The sequence below is a fragment of the Plectropomus leopardus genome, chromosome 2 (genome assembly GCF_008729295.1).
Source record: "Plectropomus leopardus isolate mb chromosome 2, YSFRI_Pleo_2.0, whole genome shotgun sequence".
NCBI lineage: Eukaryota > Metazoa > Chordata > Actinopteri > Perciformes > Serranidae > Plectropomus > Plectropomus leopardus.
The window spans coordinates 29912707-29933556 of NC_056464.1; the positions used below are offsets into that span (position 1 = coordinate 29912707).

The 20850-nt window shown below is 39.8% G+C and overlaps 1 protein-coding gene across 7 annotated transcripts in view; it reads right to left on the minus strand.

The window, feature by feature from the left end:
* Window positions 1-20509, minus strand: part of wnk2 (WNK lysine deficient protein kinase 2) — a 46483-nt gene extending 25974 nt beyond the window's left edge. For all 7 annotated transcript variants that reach the window (XM_042507922.1, XM_042507896.1, XM_042507912.1 and 4 more), the window contains exons 1-8: window positions 19189-20509; window positions 10202-10374; window positions 9065-9285; window positions 7429-7586; window positions 5784-5872; window positions 5361-5580; window positions 3633-3900; window positions 2232-2536 (exon numbers count right to left, since the gene is read on the minus strand). In XM_042507922.1, the coding sequence (XP_042363856.1) occupies window positions 2232-2536; window positions 3633-3900; window positions 5361-5580; window positions 5784-5872; window positions 7429-7586; window positions 9065-9285; window positions 10202-10374; window positions 19189-19848 (2094 nt within the window). In that variant the 5' untranslated portion in view covers window positions 19849-20509. The remainder of the gene's footprint in view (window positions 1-2231; window positions 2537-3632; window positions 3901-5360; window positions 5581-5783; window positions 5873-7428; window positions 7587-9064; window positions 9286-10201; window positions 10375-19188) is intronic.
* Between the last annotated feature and the right edge of the window lie 341 nt (window positions 20510-20850).

Sequence of the window (20850 nt, forward strand, 5' to 3'; positions counted from 1 at the left end):
TCATGTTGTTTTATAGGCCAACCAAGAAGTTAGCGTCGACCTGGTTTCCCCTATAGAGGAACCAATTGGTGTTTTCCATTGGATTTTGGATTTTTGCAGAAACTAACCTCTGTGGTTTATGACACTTAAATGTTTTGTGCATCAAGATAATCTTCACAAATAAACACCCGTTTTGGGATTTTCAAAGTGCAAATGTAATCGCCCGAAATAACAAGTTAATGTTAGGCCATAAACGACTACACCACAGTCACATGATTTCAGCACCAACCCAACAAGGCGTTAAAGTCGTGTCAGGTGTGATGACATTCTGCAGTCTCATGTACCCATCTTTAGCAACAGCCTTCTTAAGTACATTTAAAGGCTTCAATATGTACAAGTGGGCTATTTACTGATGTATTTTTGTCTTGCATAACAAAACAGGGTTTTCAATGTGTGACTTAATGTTTTGCTGTGTTTTATGAGTGTGTCCAATGGTGGTCAACTGGAATGAAAGGGGCTTTGCCTTTCTATAAACAAGAAAGTAGAGAGGGATATGTTTTCCAGGGCTGTAAGCGTTTCTGCATTAATCAACAGCTGGCTTTCCTGTCTTTAAGAGGCAGTACCGGGCTGAGTTTGTAAGCTAATTTTAAAAAGCATCCAGTGGTACCAACCATGTCATTCTAGGTTTGGGGGGAGGGGGCTGAATAACACTCCAAAGTTAGGCTAAATTTTGGCAATGGAAAAGTAACAAGGTCATTTCCCCCAGGGGTCCCATGACCTCTGACCTTAAGTTATCTGGATGAAAATGTGTTCTGTGGGTACCCATGATTCTCCCCTGACAGACATGTCCGCTTCAATCTCGTCCCATGCCGTTTTTTGCTGTCATTGGATTCCTAATCAAGACAATCAGGTAAGAATTACTTTACCTTGTCAATATGGACTTCGAAACTGAAATGCAAAATAATGGAATTGAAAATATATGATTAAGAAATGCTATTATTGCATTTAACTTGAGATTCATTTACAGCCCTATTTTTTTCAAAGTTTGCAATGTTTAATAAGGCAAGCTCAAATGAAAAAGGGAAGTTATACTGTAAATCTTTTATCAGCCATGCTGACGTACCTATGCTAGCACATTATCGGAGGCCTGATTCTGGAAAACGCAGGAGCAGAGATTGGCTGCTGGGAAGGCTTTGCTACTGTTTTGGAAAGGCCAGAGGAGCGAAGCAGCTAAGATACAGCAGGCATGTATCCTACATGAAGCCTCCTTCTCTAACCTACCCGTGGATCTGCTCTGCCTTCACTGTCAAGTGTTGAAAACAGCTGATTTCTGTCCAGATTTGGGCTACAGAAGAGTGGGACGTCCAGGCTCAGCCTCTTGTCTGTATGATCAACTACTGAGGATGCAGCACCCCCGACCTCCACGTGGCTGTGAATCGGATGAGTAGAAGAGAGGGTGGGGGAACTGGTCCTGCGGCTTATGATGTGTTGGAGACAGTGGTTGAGAAGAGTGAGATCTCCACCGTCATACAAACTCCAAGGGAGCAGGACGTGTGCGGGCGGGGAGAGATGCGAAGGTGACGTCACCAGGGTTGGGTGACTGATCGATGGCGGGGGAGAGGCCGAAAGAGAGACTGGAGGAGATGTGGGTGAGCATGCCTTAGAACAAAACTGGGCAGATGTGGAGAAAGAGTGCATATGTGTGTGTCCCAGAGATGCACCTTGCTTTGTCTTATCCCTCAGGAGGAGAGACATGCAAGCCTTGCAGTGGCGGCAGGGCTGTGGGCTGCGTGGGATGCTCAGACGGAGCTTTGCGGGAGGTTGTAAATTCAGGGGAAGCAGAGGTGAATTGAAATGACTTGCTGAGTCATGATGAGAGTGTTGATGTGGCGGTAAGAGAGGAGATAATAATGATGGATTTTGGGCTAAGTTAGACGATAGGAAGTCTGGGGCGTGGGCTGAGTCCTCTGTGCTTTTTGTCGAAGTCAGATCCTGTGATGGACAGCTTATATTCTCTGTCTTAGTGAGAGAGTGTGTCCTACACGTTAACACCTCCACCAGGGAGGTGCTTCCACGTCTAAAACACATTGTGCTCTCAGTGATGATGTCATGACATACAAAGGGATCACTGTAGTGACGCTGATCATTCCAAAAAAGAAAATACAAAGGTTGTTATTTCAGAAAACAACTCAAAAAACCAAATGAAAGATTTTTTTTAAAATGCCACAGAAATAAAAAATGCTGTCACTCACTGTTTGAGACTGATAAGGCCCCTGGTGCAGTTGTGCGGCAGGCTGATGATAGGCCCCAGGATGCAGATGACTTGTAGTTTGCTGGTAGGCTCCCTGGTGTAATGGAGATGTTTGTGTGTAGTTTTCATGCGAGGCCTGTGCTGTGGGTTGCTGGTAGGGCCCCTGGTGCAGCTGAGGGTCAACCTGCGCAGGAGGACTGTAGACCATCTGAGCAGTGGAGATGGGCTCCGGAAGCGACTGGTAGGTGCCGTTCTGCTGATTGTTTAGATCATCTAATTGCATGGTAGAGCTCACTCCGCTGTCAGCTGTAATAACAAAGATAACAAAACATTTTTATTCACAGTGATGCCCTCTGCAGGAAGGACGCTGTGGAAGGACAGAGGCAGACGGAGGAGTAGCACCTCATTAAAATTCAAAAGGTGGGTGATGATGTGTCATTGATGACTAATAGGTGTTACTCAGACACTGCAGTCACCTTTTCTTGTGTACATTCACAAAATACAATTTAACATTTTAAAGCATTGTCAGAGCTATTTCTTGTCAATGGATGATTAGTTTTGACACACCAAGCCGACATCAGTCAATGTCAAGCTGTTAGCTTAAATTTTACAGTGTGTCCAGCACAACTTCACACTAATCGGTCCAGGACTGCATTGAAATTGGGATTCCACAGGACCCAACACAAATCTTGTGGGATCAGACTGGTTTATCTTTGCAGCAGGTGGTCAAAAAAAAGGAAATAAAAACAAACAAAAAAACAAATGTAGGGCTACCGGAGATTCATATCAGATGCTGGATTGACATCAGTTTTGTTGTGCTGCATTCAGATGCCTTTCGTTCATATTTAAACCTCTGAAACCTGAGAAAATTGGTTTAATTTTTTGAAAACACGGGGAAAATACAACAAGCAACTTGGCAAGAAATGTCTGGAAAATTGAAAAAAAAAATATTAAAGGTAACAAGATAATGACTGAAAATTAGCTGTGGGGAGATTATTCAATATTTTTTTTAAAAAAAGGATAAATATGAAAGTATTGAGTTAAAAACAACAGCACGGTGTGTGAACTATTTGAGCTATTTGTTGTGTATCAATCCTCCTGATACAGCTCTTCAAGAAGAAGAAAAGGCATTCTTCCATGTTGTTGCCGTTGTTTTGTGCTTTACTTTCAAAAAATGTATTGGCACTGTTTATGCACAGGTACTGTCTTGAAAGCATTGATTGGGCACCAGTACCATAAAAAACCCAAACAATACCCATCCCTAGGCAATGTAAGGTGACACAACAGCCAGCTTTCGTCACTACTTGTTCTTTGTCGGTTTGGTGTGTCAGGGCATGAACTATAACACTGAGGTTGTACGAAATATTATACATTCATGTCCTATCTATTCGCAGGTTCTCACATGTGGCAGACGTAGTTGCTGGCACGGTGCAGATCAGGGTCTGCTGCTCCACCTCCTGCTCCTCGTAGTCTGTCGTAGATAATGTGGGCGCCTGTTGTACAGCGGTACCAGGCACCTGGAGTAGGTTCTGCTGCGGCTTCTTCACAGCTGCCTCGCCATTTCCCGAAGAGAAAGTTCGCTCCCTCCTCCACTTGATGAGAGCCACGCGGTCTCGGATGGACTTCCCAACTATCTTCACATCACAGTCCAGGAAAAAACCTGATTCAACCTACAAGACACAGGTAAGATGTTTGCTGCAGCTTATAATGAACTAACATTGTAATTCAAGACCTGTAATGAAATCAATCAACAAATTGGCATTCTTTGCCTGGAAGAGCAAAGATCAACTGATCAGTTGTTCCAGTTTCAATCAATACAGTACAATCAATCAAGTGTATGATTACAGACATGACCACTAACCAACTCCCAGTTACATTACACTGCATTAACAGGCCCACAATTGAGTTAAAGTCAAGAAACCTATGAAGTGAGATGATACTAATCCACAACAAGTTGTCCTGATATATCAAAGGCACCTCACTGCATTTCCTCCGCTGCATCAGTGTGTATCAGTATTCTTATACTAATACACTTATCGCCAGTGGTGGAAGAAGTATTCAGTTTCTTTACTTAAGTAAAAGTACACACACACAAAATTAAAGCTAAACATTAGAAAAAAAAACACCCACTAAAGCTGACAGATAAATGAAGTGAAAAAGTGCAATATTTCCCTCTGAAATGTAGTTGGGTAAAAGTAGAAAACGACATGATGAGAAAATACTCACCTTAAGTACAAGTACAGTACCTTAAATTTGTACTTAAGTACAGTACTTTAGTAAATGTACTTAGTTACATTCCACCACTTCCTATTACCATCCCAAATTAGTTTTTAGCCAGTTCAATCAATGAGAGTCAGGTCTGTTTTACTAATGAGAGTTTAGCATAAAGCAGTGTTGTTGCTATGGTTACCTGCAGCTTAATATTCCTTACACACTATATAAGAGCTATTTTTGAAGTGTCAATTGGTTTGAACAGACACAAGCCAGCCTATAAAAAATGATTATTTTCCAAGGCTAGTAGACAAAGCCTGGCAAGTGCAAACAAAAGCCAAGGTCAAAGTGAGGGGGGGGAGTCCACACCGCCACAACATAATTTTTCTGTTCTTAAAATATATTTGCTTCAGACTATTCAAACATAACTCCAGCTAAGAGTTAGTGGAACGTAGGGAGAAAATGAAGAAAAGTACGTGATGTTAAACAAAACATTTTCGCACATCGATGCATATTAGACAGATACATCAGCAGCTACAGAAAACAAATTTGCTGTTATGTCACGTTATGTGGAAGGTTATCCACAGAAGATTACTGTAATGGTTAATTTCATTACAAATAACAAAATTCCATGACTTTTCCAAGGCCTGGAAAACGAGAAGTGCTTTTTTGATTTCCCCAGTAGCTTATGATAGTTTTTCCCAGTTACCAAAGAGTATCAGAGTTCTTTGGCGTTATTATCCTCAGTAGTGGAAATGGAGGAACCATCAAAGTAACTGTGGAAACAGTGGTCATTTTTAGGCTCTGAGGAAAACATAAAGTGATCTGGTTGTCTTTACGACAGCGACGGCAAAAATTTGGAAAATGCTATGGGTGCAAAAGTTGAAAATTTGTCTTTTTCAGCTTAATATTTGTTTACCATTTCTTGGGCAACAACCTCCGGGACCTCGTTCACCAAGTCAAAGGAAAACTCAATGGCACCAGCGTCCTTGTATTTCCCCTTCAGCTTTTTGGTATCTTCAACCCACAGCTTCAGAGCGATGGATGTTTTCTTCCCATCGTCGTCTTCATTGAGCTCTACCCTGACGCCTGTGTCCTCTGCAAAGAAGGCGTGGTTCAGGAGGTCCTTGATGGAGTACCTGCAGGAAATACACAAACACCAGCTACTGCCCCGAGCTACGGGTCACAATGATAATCTGACCTAATGATGCACAACACACAGAAACATCAGAGCCAAATACTGGCATTGACGTCACATTGCAGGAACAGAAACAAAACAACACCTCTACCTGCATGCAAAACGAGCGCCGAGACGCAGTCAGAGAGGTCCTGCTCCACTTACCTTTCCTCCCATCTGTGGCAGATACATTCCCCGATTATTTCCTTAATTTCTGGGTCACTGACTTTGCTGTAGCTGGCGGGTTTCACCCCCTGCAAAACAAACAAGCATTATATGTCTCAACACTCAAAACAGCAGCACTTGTACTACCTGCATACCAGAGGAGGTAGAGTAACTGTCTGTCTACAGTGTCAAAAATTACAAACTTTTCAAAACACATTTCAAAACTCCAGACATCTCAACTCTGGAGATTAAGAAGCTACTGCTGTTAGTTGAGTGATTAGTTTATCCACAAAGAATGGCTCAAAATTACAATAATTATTATTTTAATGATGATACACTGCAGGAGTAATTTATAAAATAAAAATACCAAACATTTGCTGGTTATGGCGGGAAAATGTATCATCTGAAAAAATAAATAATTAATCCCTCTTTTTAAAAAGAGAATTTGAATTCCAGATAACTAAAACGCATCCTTCCCAAATTCCATGCAGATACAGCCTCATGCTGTGTTTACAATATGAACCACAGAGCAACAGCACAACCTGCTAGATTTGATCTGAGTTGCCATTGAGGTACTCAAGTGTTTGTTAATGTAGTTACGTTGTGTGTGTGTGTGTGTGTGTGTGTGTGTGTGTCTGCTCCTTGCCATAAAGCACTTCAAACTTTGCGTTCTTTGAAAGTCATCTGAAGTTTGTATTTGGTCAAAAAATATCTATGCTTTTGTCCAATGTCCGAGCCCCATTTTAACATCACATTTCTCAACTCCATTGCATCCCTGTGTTCGCTGCAATGCACATACAGCTAACGGAGCATCAGCTAACTAAACTGTATAACACAGCGCCACGGTTAGAAACAAAAACATATAATTGGTTGACGCCTCACCGCGTCATGTCGGTCTGCAGCGACGTGTCAGGCGTCAGTTTTTACCTTCATGTTGCAGGAATTCATTGAAAACGACTCGCTCATAGTGAACACAGCTTTGCTTTCTCTGGTTAACCAGTAGCTTTGGTATCTCATTTTAGAAAACTATAAGTAAATATTGCCGTGTTACATACATTTCTGAGTTTCGCTGAAAACACACCAAGCAGCTGAAAAGTGCAGCTTGCTGCAGTAATTACATTTTTCTGTTGCCAGGAGGCATCTTCATGTGTTTCAGGCGGGATGACATTTTTTAAGGTCAGCATGTCACAGGAGACACAGAACTCTGTTTATTGATTGAATACGGTATTCTCTGGCTGCAAATTGCTGCCAAAGTTAAACTATCCTCAACTTTTAGTTTTGCTGCCACAGAATCAAACAGCCAAAGCTAGGAGTGGCCGCTGCAGCTTTCTATAGATTTTGCACGGCGGCTCGCTGAAGGCTGCACTTCTCTTTGTTGACTTTGTGACTCTTAAATACAAATATTTTAAGACTCACTTACTTTGCCTAAGATTTACGCAGTTTTAATATTTTTAAGACTGCATGGTTAGTCACTCCACTAAAGAATATATAATTTATTGATGGTTAAAATAATCACTGGTTAGAACCTCTGCACATGTCTCCCACCCCTATACACCGTGGTTGGCCTATTTTGTGAAAAACACCAAAACCTAATTCAAAACAGCTGTGACAGCAACCAGTTTAACAGCTTTAAATGTTAACTCACGCTGGTGACTTTGCGGTAGATCTGAGCAGCATTTTGACACTCCGAGTACGGATATTCTGAGGTGGCCATCTCCAGCATACACATCCCGAAGGCGTAGACATCCACAGCCTCATCATAGTGCTCCTCATACATTTCAGGGGCCATGAACTCCGGAGTGCCTGGAGGATTAATGCAAGAGAGAGAGAGACAAATTATTAAGTCACATACAGTTATCACTGTGTCATTGTATTTCAGTAGGATCAATACTGATGTTCAGAACTGAAACCCAACACAGCTTCTTAATCGTGACTCCAAGAGTTCAGCAATCATTCAAATGACAGACAGGAGGGAGCTGGTTGAAAAGTAAAAAACGCAAACGTCGGACGTTCTGTGCAACTTAAACACGGTGATATGGTGTTAGTTTGCATTTAAAAATGTGTTATATGATTCTTTTGCATTTTTACTTTTTAAAAAACTGGTGGGCTTAACGGAGACACTATGCTGATTTTCAAGTTGAGTTGAGTTGCAAAAATCCCAAAATAATAGACTGGAAAAATGATAGATGTAGCTACCGTTAAAGCCTAGAGTTTAGCATTTCGACCGTTTAGATCTTGGTTTTTTGGAGCCACGAGTGATGATATTTGGGCAAGAGGCTGTGCATGAGCGAGCGATCTGACTGGAAACTGAGGACACTATAGGCAGGCAGCCTAATACTCATGTAACCCGCCCTTAGTTAAGCGTAATGGTTGGTTGATGTAAACAATGAGTTATATAAAAACATTCATTGTCTGAAGGGATAAATTAGCTTTGCAGATCAAAACCATTTTTTTGTGCCAGGCTATTAATTTTGATAATAACCAGGACATGGACACAAATTCACAATCAGATTTTCCAGGGCTAGAAAAATGTGTGTATTAAATTAAATAACATTAATGTAACATAACGGTGAATTTATATATTCTCTGTAGCTGATGACATATTGCAGCTTTGTAGATGTGTGACAACATTTTGGTTGTCGTGTTTTTGTTTTATTCGTTCACCACTAAAGTTTCTAAATTTTCTCTCCATGTTCTGTCTCCCCCTTCATGTCTGCTCACGAGGCATGTCAAAAAAAAGAAATAAAAAAATTATTTGGCTATTTTTATCATTTTTTTAAAAAAAATAAGAAAATAGGGTTTGAAAGGCATGGTTTCTTTCAAAAATCTTTTAAAAAACATGTTTTGGCAATTTTATTTTTTTTTTTAATTTTGGGCAATTTATTATTATTATTATTATAAAGGCATGTTTCAAAATGACACCATTTATCACAGCCAGAAACTGTAATAATAAAAATTATTTTTGTATTGTCATTCCAACACATCATGTGGGAAGTTTGAATCTTACATGTTTGAAAAACACTAGGCAAGTGGGGCAATAAAAAAAACATGACTTTTGCTCCTTTAAAGTCATGGAAAAGTTTTGAAATTTTGTCTATGACTATGTGAAATAACCCTAAATAACCTTCCAGCATACTGTAGTTCAAGTGGACTTTGTGATGTCAGCGTTGTATTCACAGCTTGTTTCCGCTGCCTCGAAAAATCACTGCAGGTTTAAAATTCTTATTTTCGCCTTCGCATTTAAAAAAAAGTCTTGCCAACTACAGTAACTGACGACTAACCGATAACACTCTTAGCAAAGGAGGCCCTCTTCAGTGTAGCCAGTCCCAGGTCTCCTATCTTGACAGAGCCTGTCGGACCAGTGATGAAGATGTTGTCACACTTTAGATCTCTGTGGATGATCGGAGGAGTCCTTGTGTGGAGGAAGTGGAGGCCTTTGAGAATCTGTCTGCACCAACTCCGAAGAACTTTAGGCTTCATCACCTTAAAGCGCTTCAGATACCTGCAGGTGGACAGAGATGTTGCAGGTGTCAGACATTTGTTTTTCCAAAACAGAGTAAATGTTATAAGACCAACTAACACATCAAGGTCTGTCCCCTCTAAATTCTTTCTTCTTTTTTAAATTTTTGGCATTTTTTTTCTTTAAAATATTTTGGCAACAACTTAAAATTGTCTGTTTTTTTTTTTTAATTTTAGAAAGGCATGTTTTAAAAAATCCCTAAAATTACACCATTGATTAAAGATAGACACTGTAAAAACAGAAATGATTGTTGGATTTATAAAAGAACTTGGCGGCCCTTGAACATTGATTATCTGGGACTGAGTTTGAATCTTAAATGTTTGAAAAATGCCTGGGCAAGTGGGGCAAGCAAAATAATTATTTTGGGTCCTTGAAACATCATGGAAAAGTTTTGAAATTTTGTCCATGACAATGTGTGGGAACCCTGATTATTGCTTTCACTAAGCATCAGCTGCAAACACAGTTAGTATTTATCTGTAATGACTGTGCTTTTCTTAAACTAATCTCTCTAGTTGGACAGACATTGTGTTCATTAATTACGTTTTAGAAAGAAAAATAATTCTAAAATCACTATTTAAAAAAAAAACAAAATCAAAAACCTTATCTTTGAGTTTCAGTCTCTGCTGGACTAGATTTACTGTAATGTTGTCATTCAATTAGTATGAAACTTGATACACACAATGTAGTCGGTCTAATGGTCCTTACTGTAAGGTTGTTTTAAACTGAATAATAGAAGCAGGAATAAGAGACTAATATTTGTGTCTCACAATCTGTGATTTACAGTCAAGTATAAGGTTGAGAGGGACACAAGATAAGAAGCTTACCAAAACCTGTCCAACATACTGACAAAGATAATGAAAAAACTGTTTCTCTTTTGTAATTTCATATTGACGCTCACGTTTTTAGTGTCCCTGAGGTCATTAGCTCCGTCACCAGAACGATGCACTTCTTCCCTTTCACCGGTGATTCCCAGAAGTCATAAAATCGTACAATGTTTGGATGCTGGAGAGCCTTCAACATCTCTGCCTCCTCTTTGAACCGCTGTCTCTCCGCTTTGGACAGTTTCCGTTCCTTTGGAAGAAAAGGAGACAGACAATTAGCTTTTTTAACATGACAAATAATGAATTCCAAGTTCATCCACTCTTTTTTTTTTTAGTTTTTGAAGCCTTAACAGAGGAGAAGCTCAGAGCTCAACATGTCCAAATTTAACAAGCGTGAGGGGCTGAATCATCGTCATTGACTTTGTTTTACTTGTATCAAGTGGGAGTGGGGGAGAAAATTGTACATAAAGTGCAAAGTTTTTTTAAATTAATAATTTATATTATAAATACAAATAAAACTCTTGGTAGCTTACTAGGATAATAAAATCAATCACCCTTGCCAGTCCACTAGATAACTATTTGCTGCAATAAAAAGTATAAAGTAAGGTGAACAGTCTGCAAAGATCTTAAGATAGAAAGATGGGATGGGAATATATGGGAATATAATTAACATATCTTATTGAAATACTCAGCATATCGCAACACGTTTGAAATTACAAAAATATTGTATCATGACAAAAGTATTGTGATAATATTGTATCGGATTATTCCCAACCCTAACATCAAGTGGTAACAGAGTGCCCCAGAAATGAGCCGTAAAACTTGGAAATGAGTCAGCATTTTAGCGCTCCTGGTTTCCTTGTCTGTAAGTCTATGGGCTTTTTGAATGGGTTTTTGGTTAGATGGAATAAGGTCTGTGGTTAACACAAGCTGAAGAGACTTTCATGTTTTGTTTTACGACATTAAATCCATCAGTAAATATCCCACTCTTGAACTCTTAAGCTTTTATGTAGTAGTTTATTTCTAGTGTCACTATAGTGATTTACTTTTGGTGATTGCATTCTGGCTTTAAAAATCATAAAAGTGGTTTTGATCTGTGAAGATTATCAGATTTCGCATAAAACACAATGAAATAAAACATATTGCAAGAATAAAATGCAATTAGTAAAACCCAGGGCCTATCATTTGAGGTCATCGGGGCTTAGCCTAGACCTCTGTAGGAAAAAAAAATTACCAACCTTTTTTAAAGTAAAACCAGTGGCTTTTCATTAAAATGAGGGGGGGGGGTGCTACAATTACACTATTTATTACAATTATTATTTAATACTTTAAAAACAAAAATTAGCATTTCATTTTCAAATTTCCTTTAACAAATCGACATATCATGTGGGATGAAGTCATGGAGGACGCTCAAGGAAAAAAAGTAGCTTTGAGGTGCGTTAAAAAAAAAAAAAAAACAGTTTTTCACAAACTTTAAATGGCTGCGTGTTATTATGGTCCATTCAGAATGGACCTGTGACCCACTTTTGGACCGCGACCCACCAGTTGGGAACCACTGCTTGAAATACTCTGACATTACTTCAGGAGTGGAGCTGTGTTAAAGCTACCTGCGGCTCATGTTTAGAGTGAACACAACCTTGGCATTTAGAGTGCGTAAACATGGGGGCTTGAACTATTTACTCTTCTTTTTAAAAAAAAAAATCTCCCCTCTAAAACAAATGGCACCAGATATCTACACAACTATTAGTCGAATCCTGACTACATTCACAAAAAAAGTAAAATCCTTATTTAATCTGGTGTTGTCATACAGACACAGACACATCTGTCACAACAGATAAACAAAAGATTAAATAGCATTTTTAATCAGTAAATGTCAAAGTGTTGCTGCAGGGAAGAAGACCATTAAGAGTTTATCACAGCAAGCTGGAGAATAATTATTTTCTATCAAAATGCCCAAAAGATCAAGAAAAATTCAATCTTTGATATCTTTACTGTGTACAAATCTTCAGAGTTTAAATCATACATCTTTGGGTTCACAAGCCAGAGTGAATCTCTGTATACTTGATCAATATTTTGGCCCCTGCCTTCCCTGAACTGTTGTATAAATAGTAAAACAGCTGACGGCGAACATCCTCTACATTTCTGTTTCTCTCCAGTCAGCATGGCAGATACAGCCCAATGGCCTCGGCCGCGACAAATGCTGAGTGACCTCTGGATTTTCTCACCAGCAGTCTCAATACACACAGTTTAATGGTGACGATGAGGCTGCATTTAGTGTTTTAAATGTCTGCGAGGCACAATAACGTACTGTACATCACTTGGCATTGATTATTGACTGATGCTGGGGAATCGGATTTCATTCACAGCCCGTAGTGACCTATGCAGTGTGCAGCTGCCTCATGCGGTTTAGATTACGAGCAGTATTGTGAAGGATACGCCTCCCTGCTGTAGCTACTGTCATACTGCTGATTCCTTACAGAGAACAAGCATATTAAACCTCACTTTTTTGTTAATATTGTCAAATTTCCCGGGTAGTTTACATACAGATGATTCTTTACAGCGAGAGAATGGGAGCAGGGTGTGGCACTTACACAAGAATCTGCTTCACAAAATGCTTTGCATAATAAAAACAGTAAGAGGAATTGTATTAACAGCGCTGTCATTCGAATCTAACAGAGTGTGGAGAGGTAAAGACAAAACACTGCAATTAATATGGCGAGCTCTTGTATTGCATCAAATACTACAAGTCTTCCTCGCTGTCCTGGGCTGAACCCGCCCTCTCCCTCTCTCCTCTCTCTCTGTCTTGGTGCAGAGGGCTGCATCAGCAGGATTCACTCTCCAGACACATCTGTGTGTGTTATACCACGGGGGTATAAATCCATGTTTAGCGTTCATTACTAAGCCATCAAACGAGACAAATACTGTTCAACAGTGAGACACAGATCTCAAAGTGGGAGAGGGTTTTTTGCATATTTACTAAATCGCATTGCATAAATTGCTAATTTTGGGTAAACAACTTGCTCAGCAGATGTTTGATCAACATTTAGTGAGTAAATAAGTAACAAGACTCGCGGCTTGGTTTGTTCGACAGTGGGATCTGGCTATTCCTAAAATCTCCCCCTATGAGCATCTATATTTTCTGCTGTCTCACTCTTTGTCTCACACTCAAAGACACACACACTGTGTGCAGACAGTAGAGACACATTATTTAAGTTGCTCTTGCTTTTTGTTAGTGAGGCACAGAGGGCCTCACCACCAGGGACAGAAAGGTTACATCATCACAAGATCACCCCGAAGAACCTGCTCTAATGCAAATACACACACACACACACACGCACACACACTGAACATACACCCACTGTTACTTTACATGCACAAAAGTAAATAAAAAAGGGGGGAAAATAAATATGTAATTAACAAAACTGAACAAGAATGCACAGCAAACACATTTACTAAAGATCACAAGATCTCTCCGAAAAAACCTGCTCCAATGCACACACACACACACACACACACACACAGACACAAACACACTGTACATACACTCACTGCAGAGCTCATCATGCCTTTCCTGATACACATCTGAAACAAGTACTCTTCTCCTTGAACTAAATTGTATTTGCCATCTTTGCTGAGCTACAGTTTTGTGAAAAAGGAATTAAAAGTCCATCCTAAATATAATATATAATTTCAGCGTCCCCAATGATAGGTTCAAGGACTGTCTCAAATTTGAAAATACAAAAATAAAAAAAAAATTAAACTTAAAAAATTAAAAAATATATTTTTTTAAAAATTAACTTTGGCCTTAAAGGGTTATTAAATGTCTTAAATGAATAAGCTGCTTTCAAGAAGGGATGGAGGTATTAAACTGATGTAACTTTTCCAGGTTTTCCATGACTATGGGAACCCTGTATAGTAAAATTTGGTTTGTCTAGTCCTGAGTCTCTGTTACTGAGAGAAATCCAAAAAGTGTTGCAACTGTCCCCCATCTCCCCTAATCCATGTTTGAAAAGGCGCAAAAAAAGTGAATACATACAAATTTATTCTCGTTTGTTTTTCTTATATATTTGATCAATAAACTTTATATTAGACAAGAATTACTGAAAAAAAACTTGAGGCTCACTTTGGCTCCCTAATGATGACTTAAAAAACTGAAGTTAGTGTTTTACTCCTGTATGGGCCACACCGAGTATCAATCCTGTGTTATCAAATTCAAGGTACAACAGGAGAGGCTGAAATGTGGGATATAACGGGAGATAATTTTTTATGCCGTGCACAATCGAGGGCTCGCTTTGAGGGCTGCAATGAAGTTTTGCGTCCCAATGAGCCTCCTTACATGTGTATTATTGAGTGTGCTTCTACAAAACAGAGAATTTCAGTTTCAGATTTTGCCTCACTGGAATCTGGATGTGTGTTGTTGCCAAAAGAGCAGTGAAATAAGCACAATGTAATAGTAATTTAATTCTATGTCCTGATTGAGTTGGGCTGTGATTTGAATTATTATTAACAAACTTTTATTATTATTCCCTCGGGCCTGACAGGGAGAGCCTAGACTCTGTAAGAGTAAGAAGACAAAAAAAAAGCAAAGGCTCTGTTCGTTCTGAAGCCGCACTAAATCTGTACAGCTGCAGGGCTTCGCCTTAAAGTCACAAACGTTATTCTCATTACGATCATCTAAAGTAAATTAAAGGCTCGTAAAAGATGCTGACTCAGCCTGAACCAGCTTGATTTTTTGGCCACTACGAAATGTCTTAACTCGAGTACACTGCTATCAGCCAGGGCATTGACTAAAACAAAGGTGCCAATTTAAATTTGGCAAAATGATTCGTTAAGCAAAAAACGTATAGCTGCACAAAATGTCTCATTAGGTTCTCATTTCCTTCTCACCATATTTTTGAAAGAAATCAAACCTATTAGCTCAGGTCTTAAAGAGTTAAAACAGAGGCTCCCACATAACCAATTTCCAACGAAAATCGGTAGTCTTCTCTCACATATCCAAAACTTTAAAATGACACATATGTATTGTTCTGTGTGTTTGTCGAAAGTAGATTCAGTTTTAAAGCCGGCGGCTGTGCTTCCGTTTCACTGGAGATTACTGCATAGCGAGAGTCATTTCTTACAGCGGTAAGATACTTAATTTTAGTGTTCTCACATGTAATTTCCACGCAGCTTTTTGCTTTGGACAGACAGAGCAGGTCCTGAAAGGGCAACTACCGTCTGCAGGCTAATCTCCGTGTGTATCACATGGATGACATCTAAACTGATCATTAGATTACCACATACACAGATTAGTCATGCAGTGAGCTGTCACTGCTATGAGTCTATTTATATTGGCCCCCTGTCCATTAAACAATTCAAAACACTGAGGATGTCCCGATCCGATCAGAGGGATCGTTATCTGGCCCGATCGACACATTTTTTTAATTCATCAGGATCGGTTATTTTGAGCATGCGCCCGACCTGATCCTTGTTTATATCCACCATCACAAAAGTTTCGTATATGAAGAGCACGATTGGTGGCAGATATTCAGGTTTTATTGTAATGCTGCGACTCCAATAATTAGAAACTGATTTTTTTTTCATGATCAACTTAAGCTGCAACATCACTTTAAATGGAATTAAAATTTTTGTTGTTCATTTTTAGTGAGCAGGTTTAATGTAATGCTGTAATAAGCAGAATTGTAACCGATTTTTTATTTGTTGTGACTGGGAATGTTAAAATTCAGCTACAACAGTACTGTGAAGTGGAACTGAGATAATATTACTAATTTATATTGTTCTGTTCTTTTATTAAAGTGCTACACTAGGTAGATTTGAGCACAAGTCAATTTCTGAAGACATTTTAGTTTGTTAAGTAAAATGCTGCATGAAGTGAAACAGTGATGAGAGTCTTATAAAAATATTTTAGTTTGTTTGCTTTGTTATTTTGGAAAAATAAAATTAAAAAAAACCTTAATGAACGGTTTGGATGCAAACATTTTTTTTGTATTGTATTGCAGAGCTGTTAAATTGTCAAGCATATCCACTTGACTGATTTTAATAACTTTTAAGTACTTGAAGTGTGCGCTGTGCAGCTGTATTATCCAGTTAAATATAAGTATATCAAATGACTCAGATCGCGATCGCGGGCAAAAAACTTAATTAGGAAATTCCTACAAAATACAAATTAGCGTGTCCACAGTTCAAGTGCTGACACCTTGCATTAGGGTGGTGGGCACTTCAGTTCAGTGCATAATTCAATAAAGTATGCAGCGGAAAAGAAGAATACAGATGTCTCATTAACGTCAAAACTAAATGATGGCTGAGAATTAAGAGAGGGAAAGCTGGTGCAATGTTAGCGCTGACAAAAAGTAAAAAGCTACATGACACTTCCTCCTCACTCTGCCCTGCGATAACACTCTGACCGATGCCTTTCCTCAGTTCCCCAGTGAGGACAAATATTTAAATGATGGCTCATTAACGAAAACATTATGGAAAACAGAATGAAGCTCCTAATCTGGGTGCTGTACGCCGAAACACTCCAGCAATATGAGATTATAAAAACAATAGAACCACTATTTTGCTGATACAAAGCTTGTCGTCAGTAAGAAAGCATAAAACAACATAAATGACTGAATCTGCTGAGCGGCTGCTGCTCCTGAACGTGCTGAACCTAAGAGAAGGAGAACAAAAGGCAGGAAATAGCCACATAAATAACAATAATCTGACAATAATCCGTTTTCACTCTGGATGTTAAGCCCCCTGTAAAATGGGTGCTTATGTCAGCAGTGTAAAGACCCTGTAATGGACCCTTCATTAACAATTTACTACCTGACAGACCCCGTCCTGAGAGTTTGTTATGATCTGGTTACACTACTAGGTGGTTAGATGATCAGATATGAAATGATCACATATCGCTTGCAGACATGAAGGGAGAGACAGAATGTGGTGAGGAAATTGAAAAACGCTTGTGATGACAAAAAAACTTCACATATCAACACATATTAGAGGTATTTTACGGCGATAGCTACAGATATAAATATGCTGTTAGGTTACATTACTTGGAAGGTAATTTACAGTAGATTACGGTCACAACTGCATTACATAAAACCAAAATTCCATGACTTTACCAGAACTTTCAATGATTTTAACCTTTCGAAATCTGGATCATCATTGATTTTCTTGTGCTTTCTCTAGAAAACATGGGAAAAAAGGTTATTAACATCTTGGCAAGAAATGTCCTGCAAACTGCAAAAAATTTGTAGATTAGAGAATTATTTTCAAAAATGTAGAAGAAATGTTCAGAAAAACAATAATGATCATAATTATATGTTGAAAATTATGTTACAGAATTATTATTATTATTTTAAGCAATTTGTTTTCAGATAATTCCCTTGTTTGTTTGTTTGTTTGTTTTTTCCTTCAATTGTGCTAATTTTCAGGTAATTTACTTTTTACTCATTTCTTGCTAATTTCGGGTTATTTTCATCTTTCAGGTTATTCAGTTCCTTCTTCACATTTTTGAAAGAAATCAAGCCAGTTTGCCCTTTCACTGGCTGGCTACATGTGATTTAGGAGTCAGTGTAGTCTAATGTAACCGAAATATTGCTGGCTTTAACCATGAGGATACTGTAAGTGTGTGAGTATTATCTGTCAGTATTATTACTTTATTACTTTGATTTTATTTTATTCCTTTAGTTGTAGTTGTTCTCTTTTTCCCCATCTCTAGTACGCATTTAGGAAAGTGTCTGTATCTGATGATACTTTTTTGTTATGTATCTTTGATTTGTTATTCAAACTTTCAATTAAAAAAATGTGCAATATAGAAAAAAGAAAGGGTGTCATCTGGACAACCTGCGCAAAAGGCTGCACAATGACTAAAGCCGTGGTCAAGTTTGTAATAAACACACTTAAGTTTCAAGTACAATGAATTTCAAGCACAGACCTTTTATTGTGTAGTAGAGCTCCAAGCTGTAGAGTGAGAGATTTTTTTTTCTTTTTTCCGAGTACGGAAACTATTTTATTGCCCCGTTCTTGGTATCATTTGGCCTATTAACATGTTTTTGAGGAGATTGTCTGTATTCTTTGATTTTTTTTTTTTTTTGCTGTAAATAAAAATGAGATCATTCCTGACACTGACTGGTACGTTCCAGCTGAGGATATCTCTGAACATATACAGACAAAAAATCAAGCATTTTAATAATATAAATTTAGAAATATTCCAAAGTAAAAGTCCCACATTTCTCTGTTGAAATTACTTAGAATATAAAAATTTGAGGGGTTATAAAAAAACATTGCTCCACAATTCCAGATAATAACTGAAATATTTGAGTTCAGGACATAAACTATAAACTATAAACTGTAAATCTTTTTTTTTTTTTACCTGAATCAAAGTTTGTTAAACTGTAAATCATCTGATGGTTTTATTGGTCCAGCCCACTTGACATCAGATTGGGCTGTATGTGGCCCGAACTACGCTGACTTTGACACCCCTGCTATTATTTGGAGGGGTGTCTAGGGAGTGACCTGGGGGTGGGCCAACTCTGAGATCTGATTGGCCACCACATTATGATTGTTTTTTGCCCAATTAGTTTGAACTGTTTGACAAGTAAACTGAATTTTGGTTCATACGTGCAATTCTGTCTAAACCTGAGAGGCAGTAAAGTGCCAGAGCTGTTAAAAAGTTTGTTCACACAGAGTTATTCATTTTATTTTTGTCGGCACTTTATACTTGATATTGTACTGTTTTTTATTTTGGAGCAACAATTTCTTTAACAATATATGGAAGTGATATTTTACATTTGTGTGGTGTCACTCTGTTGTGTTGTGATTGCTTGATCTAGTTATCTTTTAAACTAAATCATAAACAGAAAGCTAAAACACTGCATGTTATTAATTAAAGCTGGTATGGGTAGTGAGGTTAAAAATGTTAAATCAAATCTATGCTGACACGTGTGCCTGCAGCAGCGCTTGTACTTCACCCCTGCATAAGTCAGTTCCCCACATAGGCCACCCCAGGAAAAAAAAAATCTGGACACGCCACTGCTATTACTGGATGATTGACTTGAATGATCAATAAACCAACCTGAAGTTCACACCACGCCACTTCGACCCAGGTGTCGGTGTCCAGACCTTTGTAGACGGTCTTGAAGGACCCTCTGCCCAGCTCAATATCAAACTTGAGGAAGCGCCCCCCGGGTGAGGTGGACACAGCCTTCATCCCGGGCTCCTCTTCGTTCTCGTCACTCCCTGCTTTACCTGTGACATCCGAGGGCGTGACCTCTACCTTTGGCTCGCTCCTGTCTCCCTTCTCCTCGTCCCTGCTCAGGCTCTCCGTGTCCTTCAGCGCCACCTGGCTCTCCGTGCTTGAACTCTCCTGGAGGCCGAGGCGGGCTCCGTGCAGAACCCGGGTCCGATCAACGATGGTCCGCAGGTCAATGTGGGGCACCTGGCTGCTGTTGACACACTCCTGCGTGTCCACCGGCTGCTGCTCCTCGGAGTCTGACACCCACAAACTCCGCCGGATGAACCTCTGGCGCACCAGCGCGCGGTAGTCAGTGGACGGGTACGCGCTGGGGTCACTGGCTCCTCGCAGGGCTGCGATCTGGATGTTGACATTGTGGTCCGTCCCATTCTGATAAACAGGTCTGCGGGCGTTTGCATTAATGTCCGAGTCTAAATTGGGTGCTGAGGAAAATGTGGATCCCAGCGGCGGATCTTTGCTCGACTGATCCGCCGAATCCATCCCCGGTAGATTGTTAAGCGCTTAACATTGTGCAGGGAGGATGATGCCCCTCTGATGGAGGAGTTTGCTGCCTACCTGCAACACTCAGTGACGCAGTTCGCCAGCTCAGGATGTATGTGGCCCTATGCCTTGGTTTTGTTTAGGACACCCCCACAAAGATGTCCAGCTCGGAGGATGCGCGCATTGCCACCTCACGCCCCGGTGCTGCAATACAGCGCAGAGCTATTCAAGTTAAGCCTGATGTCATTGCCGGTTCAACCTATGAGCTCACAAACACTTCCCTCCACATTGCATAAGCTACAGCGAAAACTATATGAATGTGATTCGTTCCGCAGACGGTGGCTTACAGTGGACAGGCCAGGATGTTTAACTAATCCCTCCAAAGACACATCACGGGACGAGCAAGTGCGCAGCTGTCAGAGGCTCCTCCAACAGCTCGATGCAAATAACCAGCAGGTGTTCCGGGTGAAAATCTGAATAAGTTCCGAGAAGTGAGACCTCAGCTTGTCGCTTTAACTATCCACTTTTCCCTTCTCCATGTCCTGGAGGGAGCAGAAGCGCTTATCAGATAATGCTCACTGCGGCACAGTCTCCCTCAGGTTGAGTCAGCTCTCCGCGCAGCTGTCGTCCAGCTGATACGACTGTTGTCTTCCTATATTTCATCTCTTTTACGTTCGGGAAAGCTAGAATATTTCACGCCACTGCCCACGCCCCTAGCAACAACACGTATCCAATAACTCGGCACGCTTCTTTTAGGTGGCTCCTTCAGCCTTCCGTGACACACAGACTGCGTGGACCACATCACCATCCGCCCTCCGCGTGACGCGCTAAGCCTCCAATGGGAGCATGTCTATCAGAACCTACCAACCAGGAGAGACGCTGCGAGAAATTAAGGGCTACGGAATAAGACGCACCGTCCCCCATCTTATTATTATACTCATCCACATGAAGCCCGTGCAGGGAGGCAGATGAATACAGTAGTTATTAAGAATATGACATGCT